This window comes from Rhincodon typus, chromosome 29 (genome assembly GCF_021869965.1).
Source record: "Rhincodon typus isolate 14 chromosome 29, sRhiTyp1.1, whole genome shotgun sequence".
NCBI lineage: Eukaryota > Metazoa > Chordata > Chondrichthyes > Orectolobiformes > Rhincodontidae > Rhincodon > Rhincodon typus.
The window spans coordinates 29,226,413-29,240,768 of record NC_063360.1 but is presented as its reverse complement, the minus strand read 5'-3'; the positions used below and the strand labels follow the sequence as shown (position 1 = coordinate 29,240,768).

Sequence of the window (14,356 nt, the reverse complement as noted above, 5' to 3'; positions counted from 1 at the left end):
GTACTGAGGGAGTGTTGCACTGTCAGAGGGTCAGTACTGAGGGAGTGCTGCACTGTCAGAGGGTCAGTGCTGGCAGAGTGCTGCGATATCAGAGGGTCAGTGCTGAGAGAGTGCTGCACTATCAGCAGGTCAGTACTGAGGGAGTGCTGCGATATCAGAAGGCCAGTGCTGAGGGAGTGCTGCACTGTTAGAGGGTCTGTGCGGAGGGAGTGCTGCGAAATCAGAGGGTCAGTGCTGATAGAGTACTGCACTGTCAGAGAGTAAGAGTTTATTTGCGACCTCGCCTGCACTGTCAGGGGCATGTGAAAGAACCTGTGACACTAAGAGTAGCAGGGAGCTACCCCCAGGGTCCTCACCAACATTTACTCCTTAATCACCATCACAGAAACTGATTATCTGATCATTTCTGCTTTGCTGTTTTTAAGAGTTTTGCTGTATGCAAATTGGCTGCTGCATTTCCTTCATTACAAAAGCAACTTCAAAGATATTTCAATGACAGTCTTTGGGATATTCTCAAGTCATGAAGGATGCTATATAAATGCAAGTTTTTCCTTCTACAACACTTGAAAAATGATTCACTTGTTATGAAGCACTTGACAAAGTGATTTATTCCGTATATGTGTGAATTTTGGCCAAACTGCCTGTATTTGCACTTTTTGAAGAAATACAGAGGAATTTTTCAAATTGTATTTTCAATACGTGGGTTGTTTAATAACAAACATCTTCAATTGTTTGCTGATGCAATTCTCTTCCATTAACAGATAATGTTATTATTCAATGGATAAGAATGAAACCAAGTTATAAAAAAAATGAACAGGCAAAGACTAAAATACCTGAGTCAATAGAAATGTATGCAGTTTGCGTAAGATGGAAAAATATCCTTTGATGATCAGTTTCTGTAGTGAGAACACAATGTCGAGATATTGGTAAAATATCCAGATTACTTTGATATGAAAGAAGAATCAAAAGCAATTGCTGCATCACTTGAAAATGTGACAAACTATAAATTTTAATAGTGTTCAGCCTGAACAGCTGGGAAACGTTTTGAATTGGTTTGGGCAGTGAAGCATGTGGGAAACTGTGGATAAATAGACTTCATGGTGTTAATTGTGTTATGTAAAAAGGAGTTTTTTTTAAAGAGTTGCTATGAAACAAGTCTATTAGTAACTTGTAAATTGATCATCACTTTTTAGGAGCTATATTCATTCACAGCAACAATGGGATCCTATGGATTCTCTGCTCATTTTCTCACCTTTTTTCCGAAGATTTTGATTGTTGCTCATTAACTATTTTATACGCATCAACTTTTCCCAATTGGCCTTCATTCGATTGTTTTACAGAGATTAGAAACTGAACGGGACTAGCCAAGCAAATATTATGATTTCAATAGCAGATCAGAGACTAGGATTCGTGGAGTGAGTAATTCACCTCCTAATTCCCCAAAGCCATCATCCACAAGGCACCAGTCAGGAGTGTGATGGCGTACTCTCCACTTGCCTGGATGGGCGCAGCTCCAGCACTACTGAAGAAGCTTGACCCTCTCCAGGGCAAGGCATCCTGCTTGATTAGAACCACACACAGAATCATTCAGATCTCCACCACTGATGCTCAGTAGCAGCATTGTGTACCATCTACAAGTTCCACTGCAGTAATTCACTTAGGCTCCTTGGACAGTACCTTCTAAACCTACAACCATTACTGTTTAGAAGGACAAGTTCATCAGATACACAGGAACTCCACTACCTTCTGGTTTCACTCTAAGCCACTTTCCATCCTGACTTGGAAATATATCACTGTTCCTTCAGTGTTCAGTGTCAAAATCTTGGATTTCCCTCTGTAATGTCTTCGTGAGTCTACCCACAGCACATGGACTAGAGCAGTTGAAGAAGGCAGATCACCACCACATTCTCAAGGCCAACCTGGGACACCTATATCCCATGAATGAATTTATAAAAAGTACTGGGCAGCACAGTGGCTCAGTGGTTAGCACCACAGCCTCACAGTGCCAGGGACCTGGGTTCAATTCCACCCTTGGGCAACTGTCTGTGTGGAGTTTGTACATTCTCCCCGTGTCTGTGTGGGTTTCCTCTGGGTGTTCTGGTTTCCTCCTGCAGTCCAAAGATGTGCAAGTTAGGTGGATTGGCTAAGCTAAATTGCCTGTAGTGTTCAGTGATGTATAGATTAGGGGGATGGGTCTGGGTGGGATGCTCTGAGTGTCAGTGTAGACTTGTTGGGCCAAAGGGCCTGTTTCCACACTGTAGGGATTCTATGATACTGTCTTTACTCATATGCCTGGCTGTTGTGATTCCTACTTTGGGATTTTTCAATCTCTCATGCAAAGACTCCAAATAAGCAAAGAGATTTAAATTCCTCTAAAACAAAAGGACATTTTCTTGTTGTTTGAAGTTCTTTATTAGAGTCTGGAATCACATTTAGGCCAGACCAGATAAGGATGGCGGATATCTATCTCTAAAAGGCTTTAGTGAAACAGATGGGGCTTTTGTTTGCAACAATCAACAATGGTCAAATGTTCATGTTTGGGCTAGCTTCTATTTATACCAGATTTTTATTCATTTCAAACATCATCATCCTCCATTGTTGGAATTGGAACTCACTGTTTTAGATTACCATCTCAGGGACATTATTATTGCATCACCGCCTCTTTGCCCCAGAGCCAGGCTACAGCTAGTTTGATTAACTTACAAAACATGGTTCAAGATGGACCCAAACACCTTAGTCTTAAGCATAGTTAAGGTCAACAATCAATGGTAGATCCTGTTGAATATGGAGGTTGGCTTGAAAGGGTTAACTTGGACATTTTGGAATAACTTCACCCACTGCTCGGTCACTGGAAGGAATTAGTCAGTTTTACAGATTATATCCAATTAGTATAAGCCTGGTTACTATCTCTTAAGATACAACAATGGCCCTTATTTAGTGTAAATGTAGTTGAACAGTCTTAAGGCAATATTATCATAATTGTAAGAGCATGAGACATAGCAGAAGTAGGCCATTCAGCCCACTGAATCTGCTCCACCATTCAAGGAGGTCACTGCTGATCGGATAACTTCACTTTCCTGCCTTCTCCCCGCAAACCTTGCTTTATTGATCTGTCAATCAAGGTGTTGAATTTACTTAATGATTCATCCTCGACAGCTCTCTGTGGTAAAGCATTCACTACTCTCTGGGAGAAGAAATTCCTCATCATCTCTGTTTTAAAAGGGGGACACCTTATACTAAGATTATGCCCTCTGCTCCAAAACTCTCCCTCGAGGGGAAACTGCCTCTCCACATCTACCCTGTCAAGTCCTTTAAGATGCTTAGATGTTTCAATAAAGTCTCTTATTCTTCTAAACTTCAATGAAGGCCTTCCCAAAACCATTCCCTCTAATGTTCCTACTGGCTGAGTTTTCTCTGAGGTCTATGCACTATGTGCTGGGCCAATCAGCATGTGTGGAACATTGGAGGTGTTGTGATTTCATCTGGCCAAGCGGCTTAGAGGGAACGTTGCTTCACAACCTCTCTGCTTAAAGCAGTCCTTCCGTAGAACCACAGAGATGATACAACACAGAAGGGGCCATTTGACCCATCTTGTCCATGTCGACACAAAGACACCCAGATGCCTTTCCTAATCCCATCTTCCTGCACACAGCCCATAGCCCTGAAGCTTACAGCACTTAAGGTGCAGATCCAGGTACTTTTTAAAAGAGTTTAGGGTCTCACCTCTACCACCAACTCAGACAGTGAATTCCACACACCCACCACCCCCTGTGTAATAGTTTTTCCTCATGTCCCCTTGAATCCTTCTGCCACTTAGCTTGAATCTATGACCCCTGGTTTTTGAGCTCTTTGCCAGGGGAAACAGGTTCCTCCTGTCTACCCTATCTCTACCCCTGACAATTTTGTTTACCTCAATCATGTCACCCCTCAGCCTTCTCTGTTCTCTGGAAAACAACCCCAACCTCTCCAATTTCTCCTGATACCCACAATTCCTCAACCCTGGCAACATTCCAGTAAATCTTCCATAATTGGAATCAACCTAGTGAACCTTCTCTGGACTGCCTCCAATGCCAGAACAGCTTTCCTTCGATAAGGGGTCCAAAACTGTTCACAGTATTCAAGCTGTGGTCTGACTAGTACCTTGTTTAGATTTAGCAAGACCTCTCAATTTTTATACTCCATTCCCTTTGAAATAAAGGACAGCACAGCGTTTGCCTTCTCTATTATCCACTGAACTTTGATGCTAGTTTTTCGTGACTTATGCACAAGAACTCCCAAATCTCTCTGTTCTACGTCTGATAATCTACTCTTTGTTACTCCAGGATGTAGATGACACAAAGATAGGTGGAAGGATAGGTAATGTTGAGGAAGCAGGGAAGCTTTTGAAGGACTTAGCCAGGTTAGGAGAGTGGGCAAAGAAGTGGCAGAAGGAATACAATGTGGGAAAGTGTGAGGTTATGCACTTTGGTAGGAAGAATAGAGGGGTAGACTATTTTCTAAATGGGAAAGGCTTTGGAAATCTTTAGCTCAAATGGACTTAGGAATCCTGGCTCAGGATTCTCTTAAGTTAACATGCAGGCTCAGTTGGCAGTGACAAAGGCAAATGCAGTGTAAGCATTTATTTCAAGAGGGCTAGAATACAAGAGCAGTGATGTTCTGCTGAGGCTGTATAAGGCTCTGGTCATATAAGGCATTTGGAATATTGTGAGCAGTTTTGGGCCCCGCTTCTAAGAAAGGATGTGCTGGCATTGGAGGGGGTAGGAGGAGGTTCACAAGAATGATCCCAGGATAGAAGGGCTTGTCATATGAGGAGTGGTTGAGAACTCTGGGTCTGTATTCTATGGAGTTTAGAAGGATGCCGAGGCGGGAGGCAGAATTTCATTAAAATTTACAGAATACTGAGAGGCCTGGATAGAGTGGACGTGGAGAAGATATTTCCACGAGTAGGAGAGACTAGAACACGAGGGCACAGCCTCAGAGTAAAGGGACGACCCTTTAGAACTGATTTGAGGAGGAATTTCTTCAGCCTGAGGATTGTGACTCTGTGGAACTCATTGCTGCAGAGGCAATGAAGGACAAGTCATTGAGTGTATTTAAGACATTGATAGATAGGTTCTTGATTAGTAAGGGGATCAGAGGTTATGGGGAGAAGTCAGGAGATTTGGGTTGAGAAACATCAGCCATGATCGAATGGTGTGCAGGCTCAGTGGGCCAAATGGCCCATTTCTACTCCTCTATCTTATGGTCTTGTGTGCCTATTCTGGTGCAGCTGTCGTAATGATTAATCCTTCATCATTTAATGTAAGTCCTGTAGGTTAGTATTGCAAGAAGGGTTGGAGGGTTGAGTAAACCTCCTCAAAAGAAGATCTGATCACAACTAGGTATTAGCTGCAAGCATCTCTTACAACATCTTGGTGCTATAATTGTCTATGATGAGCAGAAGGCAAAATCAGAAAACAACTTATATTTACTTTGCACCTTTAACATAGCAAACCGTCTCCAGGCACTCCACAGGAGTATGATCAAACAAAGTTTGACACAAATCAAAAGAGAAATCTTACAGTGTATCTTAAAGGAGGAGAGTGTAATAGAGAAACAGACAGAGATTGGGGGCAGAATTCCAGTGCTTTATGGCAGATAAGAACATCATCAATAAAGGAATGGTTAAAATTGGGGTTGGGCAAGAGACCAGACTTAGAGAAGTGCAGATATTTTGGGGAGTTGGAAGATCTCATAGGGACAGCGAGGAGTGAAGCCACGGGGCCGGGGATGGGGGTTTGAAAGCAAAGATGGAAATTTTATCATCAAACGGCTGCTTTTGAGAGCTTATTCTTGTCAAGAAAATAAGACGGCATATAATAACGCTGTGATACAGACAGCAGAATTTTGGATGAGCTGAAGTTTATGGAGGGTAGAAGATGGGAAGCTGACCGACAATATGTTGGAACAGTCAAGCTTTGAGGTGATACGTGGAAATGAGTGTTGTGTTTTCATCAGAAGCTGTCGCTTGTAGATGATTAATAGCAGGGTGGGAGGTAAGGATAGAACCCGGCAGAGAGTTGCGCGTAATGGTAACTGTGCAGGAGCAGGAGAAGAAGACATTGCAATATTTCTCTGGTAATGATTGGAAAGATATGAATAAAACTGGGTGGGAGCAGTCACAACCAACTGGCTGAGGCTTTGGCAGAGAACAGCATCGACTGTGTCAAAGACTGTAGGCAGGTTGAGAAAAGGAAAGGGAGAGATGGTTATACTTTATCACTGTTATATCACATCACTTGTGAGTTTGATAAAAGCAGTTAGAGTCATAGAGGTCTACAGCATGGAATCAGGCCCTTTGACCCAAGCTGTCCATGCTCCCCAGTTTTCACAAATAAACTAGTCCCATTTGCCTGCATTTGGCCCATATCCCTCCACACCCATCCCATCCATGTACCTGTCTAAATATTTCTTAAATGACAAAATTGTATTTGTTTCCATCACCACATCCGGCAACCCATTTCAGACACTGACCACACTCTGTGGACCCTTTTGTATCTCTCCCCTCTCACCTTAAACCTATGCCCTCTAGTTTTAGACTCCCCTACCATGGAGTAAAGCTGTTGGCAATCTACCTTATCCATGCCTCTCATAACTTTATAGACCTCTATAAGGCCATGCTTCAGTCTCCTACGCTCCAGGGGAAAAGACTCCCAGTCTATCCAACCTCTCCTTATAACTCAAACCTCCTGTTCAGATAGCATCTTAGCAAATCTTTTCTTCAATTTTTCTAATTTAATAATATCCTTTCTATAGTAGGGTGACTAGAACTGCACGCAGTACTAGAAAAGCGACCTCACCGACGTTTTGTACCATAGTAAGAAGATGTCCCAACTCCTATACTCAGTGCTCTGACCAATGAAAGCAAGAATGCCGAAAGCCTTCTTCACCACCCTGTCTAACTATGACTCTACTTTCAAGGAGCTTTAAACCTGTACCCCTAGATCTCTTTCTTCAATAGCAGTCCCTAGGGTTCTATCATTGACTGTGTAAGTCCTGCCCTGGTTTGAACCACCAAAATACAACAGTGATGGGGGCTAAACTGTGAAAGATGGGTGAGAATTTGGGAAGAAATAAATGGCTCAAGAACTTTGGAGAAGATTGTGAGATTGGAAGGGAAGCCTCAATCTTTGAGGAAGGATGGACCAAGAGCAGTTTCTCTTGAAGACAGAATTGTTAACAGTATCATCCGACACAGGGTCCAGGAATGGACTTTCAAAGCCCAGTGTTTTAAGAGGGAAAAAGTAGAAAAAGGTAGATCTCATCTACAAGATAAGCTCTGAGAGGGCATGAGGGAAAATTGGAAAGAAATTGGATGAAGGATCCCTGCTCCTAACTGCTACCCAATAATCATTACTGAAAAGTATCCGCGGGTGTGATGATCTCAAGGTCCAGCATATTCATTTCCTGTATTCACACACAATCATTTTGTTCAGGTTCTAGAAGGTGTAACAATTCCCTACTTGGTGAACACTTCCAGGAGAAGGTAACTAAAAATGAAGGGGGCATTAAGGAATGGATGGACAATGCTGGATTTTCCCAGTGATGTCCGGTGTCTCGCTCACTCACTGTAAAGGTGGTATGACACCTGAACTGACATTTTAGACCGTGATTATCTTCCCCCAATCAGGCAGTTTGTTGAGCAACAAATGGCCTTTCTCTGAAACCAAGTCTGGCCAATCAGTTGCTTGCACATGTTGGAGCCACCACAAAGATTGCTGCTAGAAAGGCACCCAACCTCCTGAAGGCCAAGGTCTGAGGTATGTGCTTTTTATTGGAGGTTGGGTTTCTAGATTAGGGGAAGGGAAATAAGCAGAGAGATTGGGGGGTTTGTGTGGTCCTCAGCAACATCACATGGGTGACTGTCAACAGCCAAACCGTCTTATGCTTAGTCTCTCTATTGTGCACAAATTAGTGCAGGTCATATGAGTTCCCACCACTCTACAGCTGACAGGCTGCCCACACTGATTTACTGGTCAATGAGTAAGTTGAGGCCTTTGGTGGCTGTTAATTGACCACTCACAGCCTTCAATTGCCCATCAACATTCTTACCCAGGGTTAATTGCTAAGGTGGAGTGGAGGAGTCACTACCTCTCCAGGGTCAACTCACACAATGGTTTGCTGTTCTTGCCACATACCTTGTCACCTTCAGGGTGGGATGGGCTAGGGTGTGGGGGGAGCAGAAATTATGCTTCATGCATTTGCAAAGATATTTGCAGATGCAATGCAATGGGGCAGCAAGGTGGCTCAGTGGTTAGCACTGCTGCCTCACAGTGCCAGAGACCTGGGTTCGATTCCACCCTTGGGCAACTGTCTGTGTGGAGTTTGCACGTTCTCCCTGTGTCTGTGTGGGTTTCCTCCAGGTGCTCCGGTTTCCTCCCACAGTCCAAAGATGTGCAGGTTAGGTGGATTGGCCATGCTAAATTGCCCATAGTGTCTGGGGATGGGACTGGGTGGGATGGTCTGAGGGTCGGTGTGGACTTGTTGGGCCAAAGGGCCTGTTCCCATACTGTAGGGATTCAATGGAAACATTCATTTGGATCAAACTAGCCCTGCATGTATAGAGTCAGAATAATGACTATTCAGCAGTCATCATTCATACAGCATTGAAGTTAGGACCCTCTCCTTGCAATTTACAAATCAAGCAACTGTGAAGTTGAAGTTGCACTGTGCAATATTAGTAACAAACAAGTAGCCAGGTTTAGACAGAATTTCTCCACCCAAACACCACACTTTAGCCTCTGTGAAAGTACAGGTTAGAATGCTTTTCAAATCAGCAGAGAAATTAATCTCATACAAATGCATTTGTTTACTCACCACCCACTGTACTGGTGGTAGAAACTCAGAGTTGAAATTTGTTTTATTGGCTGCAAAATGGGTGAAATATGGTCACGTTTAAGAGATGAATGTTCCATTCCTAATCAGCACCAGGGATACCTCCAACCCCATTTTGCCATAAGTACCTGCTTGACCACCTGAAGCTGGGGATGGATGCATTGCATTTACAAAGGAGTAACCCTGCATCAAATTATGGAGCTACAAGAGAAGGGTAAACTCTGGGCTTAGTTTGTTCAGGATTCTTCAATAGTTGCCTGTACCCAAAGCAGCACTTGCCACCAAAAGGCATCTTTTAATAACACTTTTTAGAATGTCCTAATGCATGCAACTTGTGCTGACCAGTTAATAGATAGACTTCAATCTGTCCTCTTTAGTGTGGGGTTATAAATATAAAAGAAATTGCTGAGCCAGACTGAAAAGCACCTTAATAAAAGCAAAATACTGTGGAGAAACACCTTAATGGTCACGGTGTTGGGTACAATATGTTGTGTCGAGTCCATGTTACTTGACTGCAGCCTCTTTGGTTTCAGTGCAGACTCAGCTAACCGGTTCTACCCATGGATGATAAACCTGTAAATGCTCAGGCATCACATCAATATGAATTCCACCAACACTCACTCTGTCCCAGGTAGGGTGGTGAATGGTTGGTGTGAATGAAAATTAAAATGTCAAATTTGTATAAATGGATTGGAGCGTAGAGTGCACAACTCTGCCATCATTTTACAATAACAGAGTGGGGTGGAGTGGCAGAATGCTCTTTAACATATTTATATTGGGCTCCTTTGAATACAATCAGAAATTACTTGGTGCTATCCAAGTTTCTGATAGAAGGAAGGAAGCATAGAAGGGAAATGGAGGTAAGTGGTATCAGCTTCCCAAGTTGCAAGACATTCCTGGAACTCCTTTTGGAACTGGATGAGTTGCAGTTTCTTCTACTGAAGGGGACATTCACCCTTCATGAGCACCCATCTTCAGCTCTCATCCCCCACAAACTCAGTCACCTCAATCACAGACTTCCAGCCCCATGACCCTCCTGAACACAGGCTCCTATTCTTGGCCCTATCAATTGCCAGTGGGAGTCGAATCGATAAAATGCATCAGGACGCTCTGCCTTTAAGATTGAGAGGGCATCTGTAATTCTGACCCTATTGGGTTCTTCTGCACCCTCCCTGTAAAAACTGGCCTTGTGCAGCGCAGGGCACATCAACAAGAAGTGGTCGGGGCTGAGATACCAGAACCTCGGAAAGTGTAGGTTCAGAATACGATCGTTAAGAATGGGAGAACTGTGGAGAAAAATCGATCGCTGTTTTTCGACATGAATGATAACAAAAAGAAAAATTCCTTACCAAATAAAACTGGTGCGATCGCGATTACATTGCAACGCAGTGTAAATGTCATTCGACTAGTTAGATCTGGGCAGGGCGGTGGATCGAAAGGCACGAACAAGTAAAGGCCATAGAGGATCCAAGGTATAAAAATCAGAGCAACAAAGACGGATGATATCGCTTTAAGGTGAGAAGTGGAACAGTACTGACAGCAAGGGCAGCATTTCTTGTTTCCTTTGGCCCCTGCAGTCACCTCCTTGTGTGAGGACTCAGTTGACGCGTTGCGCTCAGAGTCACTTGAAATCAGGTCAATGGTCTCGGTGTCGGGTGATGTACCTAGCAATGGCTGCACCTCTGAAACCCGGCTGGTGAACTTACGTGACTTCTCCAGCGTTCCTAAATTCTCTTCTGCCACCTTGGCAATGAAATTCTGGGGAGGAAAGGTTCTTGCTTCGCTGGGCGACGACGGCTCCGACAAAGATACTTTCTCATCGGTTAGAAAAGAGGTTTCCCTGGTGATGACAAGAGACACGTTGTCTGCTTCCTTGTTCTTGATTTCTGGGCATGGAAGGCTGTGATTTTTGAGCAGCTCTACGTTAATCCTATTCAAACCCCCGTCATTCTGCATGATCTGATGGTTCGTCACCTTCTGTTGGACTTCACCGTACTGCAGCCTTTTCGTTTTTGTAAGAGGTTCAGTTAAGTGCCCAATATTTTCATCAGACAGGGAGTGAAGTTCTTCCACAGATGATTCAGGGCTATCTGAGATAGGTGCTAGGGTAATCTGGGTGTCCAGGTCCAAAAATGGAGAGAAGGAGAGACGGCTTGGATCAATGTCTTGGAGCTGGTTAATGATGTCAGTGATTGATTCCTTCACATTGTCAAATTCTTTCAATTCGTGACTATTGGCCGGTTGTCTCTCTGTCGTCATTGTTGGGAGCTAACCCCTGAGAAGAAATGGAATTTATGAATGAAAACATCAAAGAGAAGGGAGACAAATCAGTTTCTACTTGAAAATTAACAAGTATTTGGCAACATTTTAGAACCTGCTTTACTAATCCTGTCTGTCTCACAGAGAGTTGATCAATATGGCCCAAACTGATTGTCTCATGAGATGGAAGCCTGCTCAGAGAAACTATTTTTAGACCTAAGGCAGAATAAAATTCAACTAATCATCAGAAGGGTTGAAAGGATTAGCATAAAAATAAGATAAATTACTGAGAAATTTTAACATTACTTACATTGTTACACAGAATTTATAGCATGGAAACAGGCCATTTGGTCCATCTGTTGCATGCTGGTGCTTATTCTCCAAATACATCTCTTCCCACATATTTCATTTAGCCCCTCCAATATATCCTTTTCTTCCTCATGTAAATATCCAGATTCCCCATAAATGTAGCTATGTGATGTGTGTAATACGTTTCAAGTTCTAACCACTCTGTGGATGAATAGGTTTCACCTGAATTCCCCATAGAATCATAAGTGATCAACTTGAATTCATGGTCCCTAAAGTTGTGTAAGGTAATAGTTCTGAAAGGGTTAATGCTGAAGCCCAATTTAAGCTCCACCCAAACTGATGGTAAGGCTTTGGTTGGGGAAAAACAGAAAACTGCTCTGGAGCTTGAAGGAGACTGACTCAGTGTCTAAGCTGCCTCATTGTTATAAAGACTATGTCTATAATACCAGCGTAACTTGTAGCAGATTGTTATCATTTAATAAACTGCATCTTGTGTAAGACAAGAGCCTTTCTCATTAGACTACAAGTAGTTTTCTAGTCTGGTTAGGCAAAGCAAGCCCTGCAGTTCCAAACCTAATAGGAGGATGGTGGCAGTAAATCTCTCTTTTCACAAGCTGGAGTCCAGCTAGATAGCAGTGACTGAAGATTTAATTTAGCCACAGCATCACGTAGCACTGGTGCCCTTGCAAATATCTCTATCATCTTTCCATTTTCTCTTCTATTAAAAAAGAGAGCCCAGTCTATTGAATTGTCCCTGGTAAGTATACCTTCTCAGGTCTGCTTTTAATTTAGAAATCACTTTCTCATCCCTTCTACAGGTCAAAATCATTTTTTATAATATGGAGAGCAGAATTGTACACACTTCTCCAAGGCAGTGATTTTCACTGTGTGGACTGACTTGGCATTTGTAATTTAAGGGTGGTGCCCAAACCCTAGGACCCTGTTGCACCTTGCAGAATTTTTCACCAGTGAGGACTAAGGGTGTAAGCTAACATGCAGCACTTTTGTTCACTCCAGGCAGGCACTCATAATGAAACCAGCTGCTTATCCTAATTTTGTTGGTACAGATGCTAGGTGGCCTCACTCTGAATGCTTGGCCAAGCTGTAAGGAAGGGTAAATCAATCTGATCTCAGTGAGCAATATCTATAGACCTGCAGACAGTAAGGAAAGCTTTGTTCGATTGACACTTCTAATAATGTGTAAGAACCCACTGTTTCATTTTGAAGCATTTGTTTGCGCTGCTTATGTGGTTATACACAAGATGGCTCAGATCTGTTCCATTGGTTACAGAATAACTTAGCCCTATTTATTCTAAGCTGCTTCTACTGTTGGGCTGGCAAACAGTTCTGTGTTATAGCATCACCAGGTTGACCCCTCATTGTTAAGTATGCTTGGTGCTGCTCGTAGCATGTCCTCCTGCAGTCTTCACAGAACAAACGTTAATTCTCTCAGCTTGCTAGTAATGGTAGAATGGTGGTCATGTTTGGCTATGAGTTTACAGATTATGGCTGAATACAATTCTGCTGCTACCAATGGCCCACAGCACCTGAAGGCCAGGTTTGAGTCGATATATTTCTTTAAAGTCTAACCCAATTCACTGAGTGCTCCATGTAGGATATTAGGTGGGGGAGGGGAGTGGCAGTATGGTAAGGGTTTGACTGCCTGACATTATAATAACTGGGTCAATGCCCCAGGTGCATGCTTTAACTTGTAGGGTTGGCCATCTGCCTACTTTCGTTGAGGTGCAGGCTTGCCCCCAAGGCAATAGACCTGACTCCACCCTACACCAGGATGAAAATATGGTGAATTGGGACTTCCTTAGCAGGAAGGTACACCCCTGATCCCTGATACCTGTCTCCTTCACAAAACCCTGGCCCTAAATGTTTGCGACCAATGTCCTCTATATGTCTAATACAACTTCACTGCTTTTCTACCCCTTTTGAAACGGATTCTCAATGCTTTGCTCGCCTTGCTTATGGCCTTATTCACCACTTTTGCAATTTGGAACAGCTCCTTCCACTTCCTGCCACATACTTCTAGTTTGAGAGTTCCTGCAGAATAATTGTGCAATCAGACCCCAGAAAGATTGATAAAAGCACATTGTACCTTTGGCCTTTTTAAAGGGCTTTCACTCATTGACAGTTTGACTTATGTGGCTAAGAAGAATTTGTGCATTTAGTCAGTTTTCACAAACTGAAGGTTGACACTGAGATATACACCAGTCATGATGCTACTATATAGTTGCCTTTTGGAAGTTGTGGTATTAAGTAAGTGTATTTTAGGAGAAAAAAGATGGCAATGTTTACTTGAAACCAGAAAAAAAATTGATAGAAAGCATTCTTTGGAGAGAGCATCTGAAATGTGAACCCTTTGTTGATTTTGACATCCTATATTTTAATTACTTTATAATATTTTACTTCCATCAGGGATATCACTTACATTCTAGCATGTAGCTAAGAGCTGTAATAAAAAACACAGCTACTGCCTCCAGGCATATATTTCTAAATGATGCCTCTCTGTATTATTGTCCTAGGCAGACGATACATATGCCTTAAAGACTTGCAACAGAAAGTGTCAACTAATTAAAGCAAATGTCAGGGGCACGGTTCACGCTAGAGTTGCATGTTTTGCGTGTAGGCAATTTTCTTTTCATGGTACACTCTGTAGCCCTCAGAATCAGAAGGCACCTTTCATATTTCCCAATGTGGGCTGTGGCCAAATTGCACTGTTGGCCTGAGCCTGGATAAACCATACAGTGGGAGGCTGTTACTCAGACTCTGCTCACCAGCAAATGAATTGTGCAGTTACTCAAAACCCCTCTCCCTATGACTACTGTGATTTTAATGCCAGGATGTTGTGGGTATGAAATGTCTGATTTCTCACAACATTAAAACAGCTCCAGTAAGTTTGGTA

At 42.9% G+C, this 14,356-nt stretch overlaps 1 protein-coding gene across 2 annotated transcripts in view; it reads right to left on the bottom strand.

The window, feature by feature from the left end:
- LOC109936003 overlaps nucleotides 1-14,356 on the bottom strand; it is a 60,924-nt gene that overhangs the window by 24,020 nt on the left and 22,548 nt on the right. For both annotated transcript variants that reach the window (XM_048614240.1, XM_048614241.1), the window contains exon 2: nucleotides 10,224-11,149. In XM_048614240.1, the coding sequence (XP_048470197.1) occupies nucleotides 10,224-11,133 (910 nt within the window). In that variant the 5' untranslated portion in view covers nucleotides 11,134-11,149. The remainder of the gene's footprint in view (nucleotides 1-10,223; nucleotides 11,150-14,356) is intronic.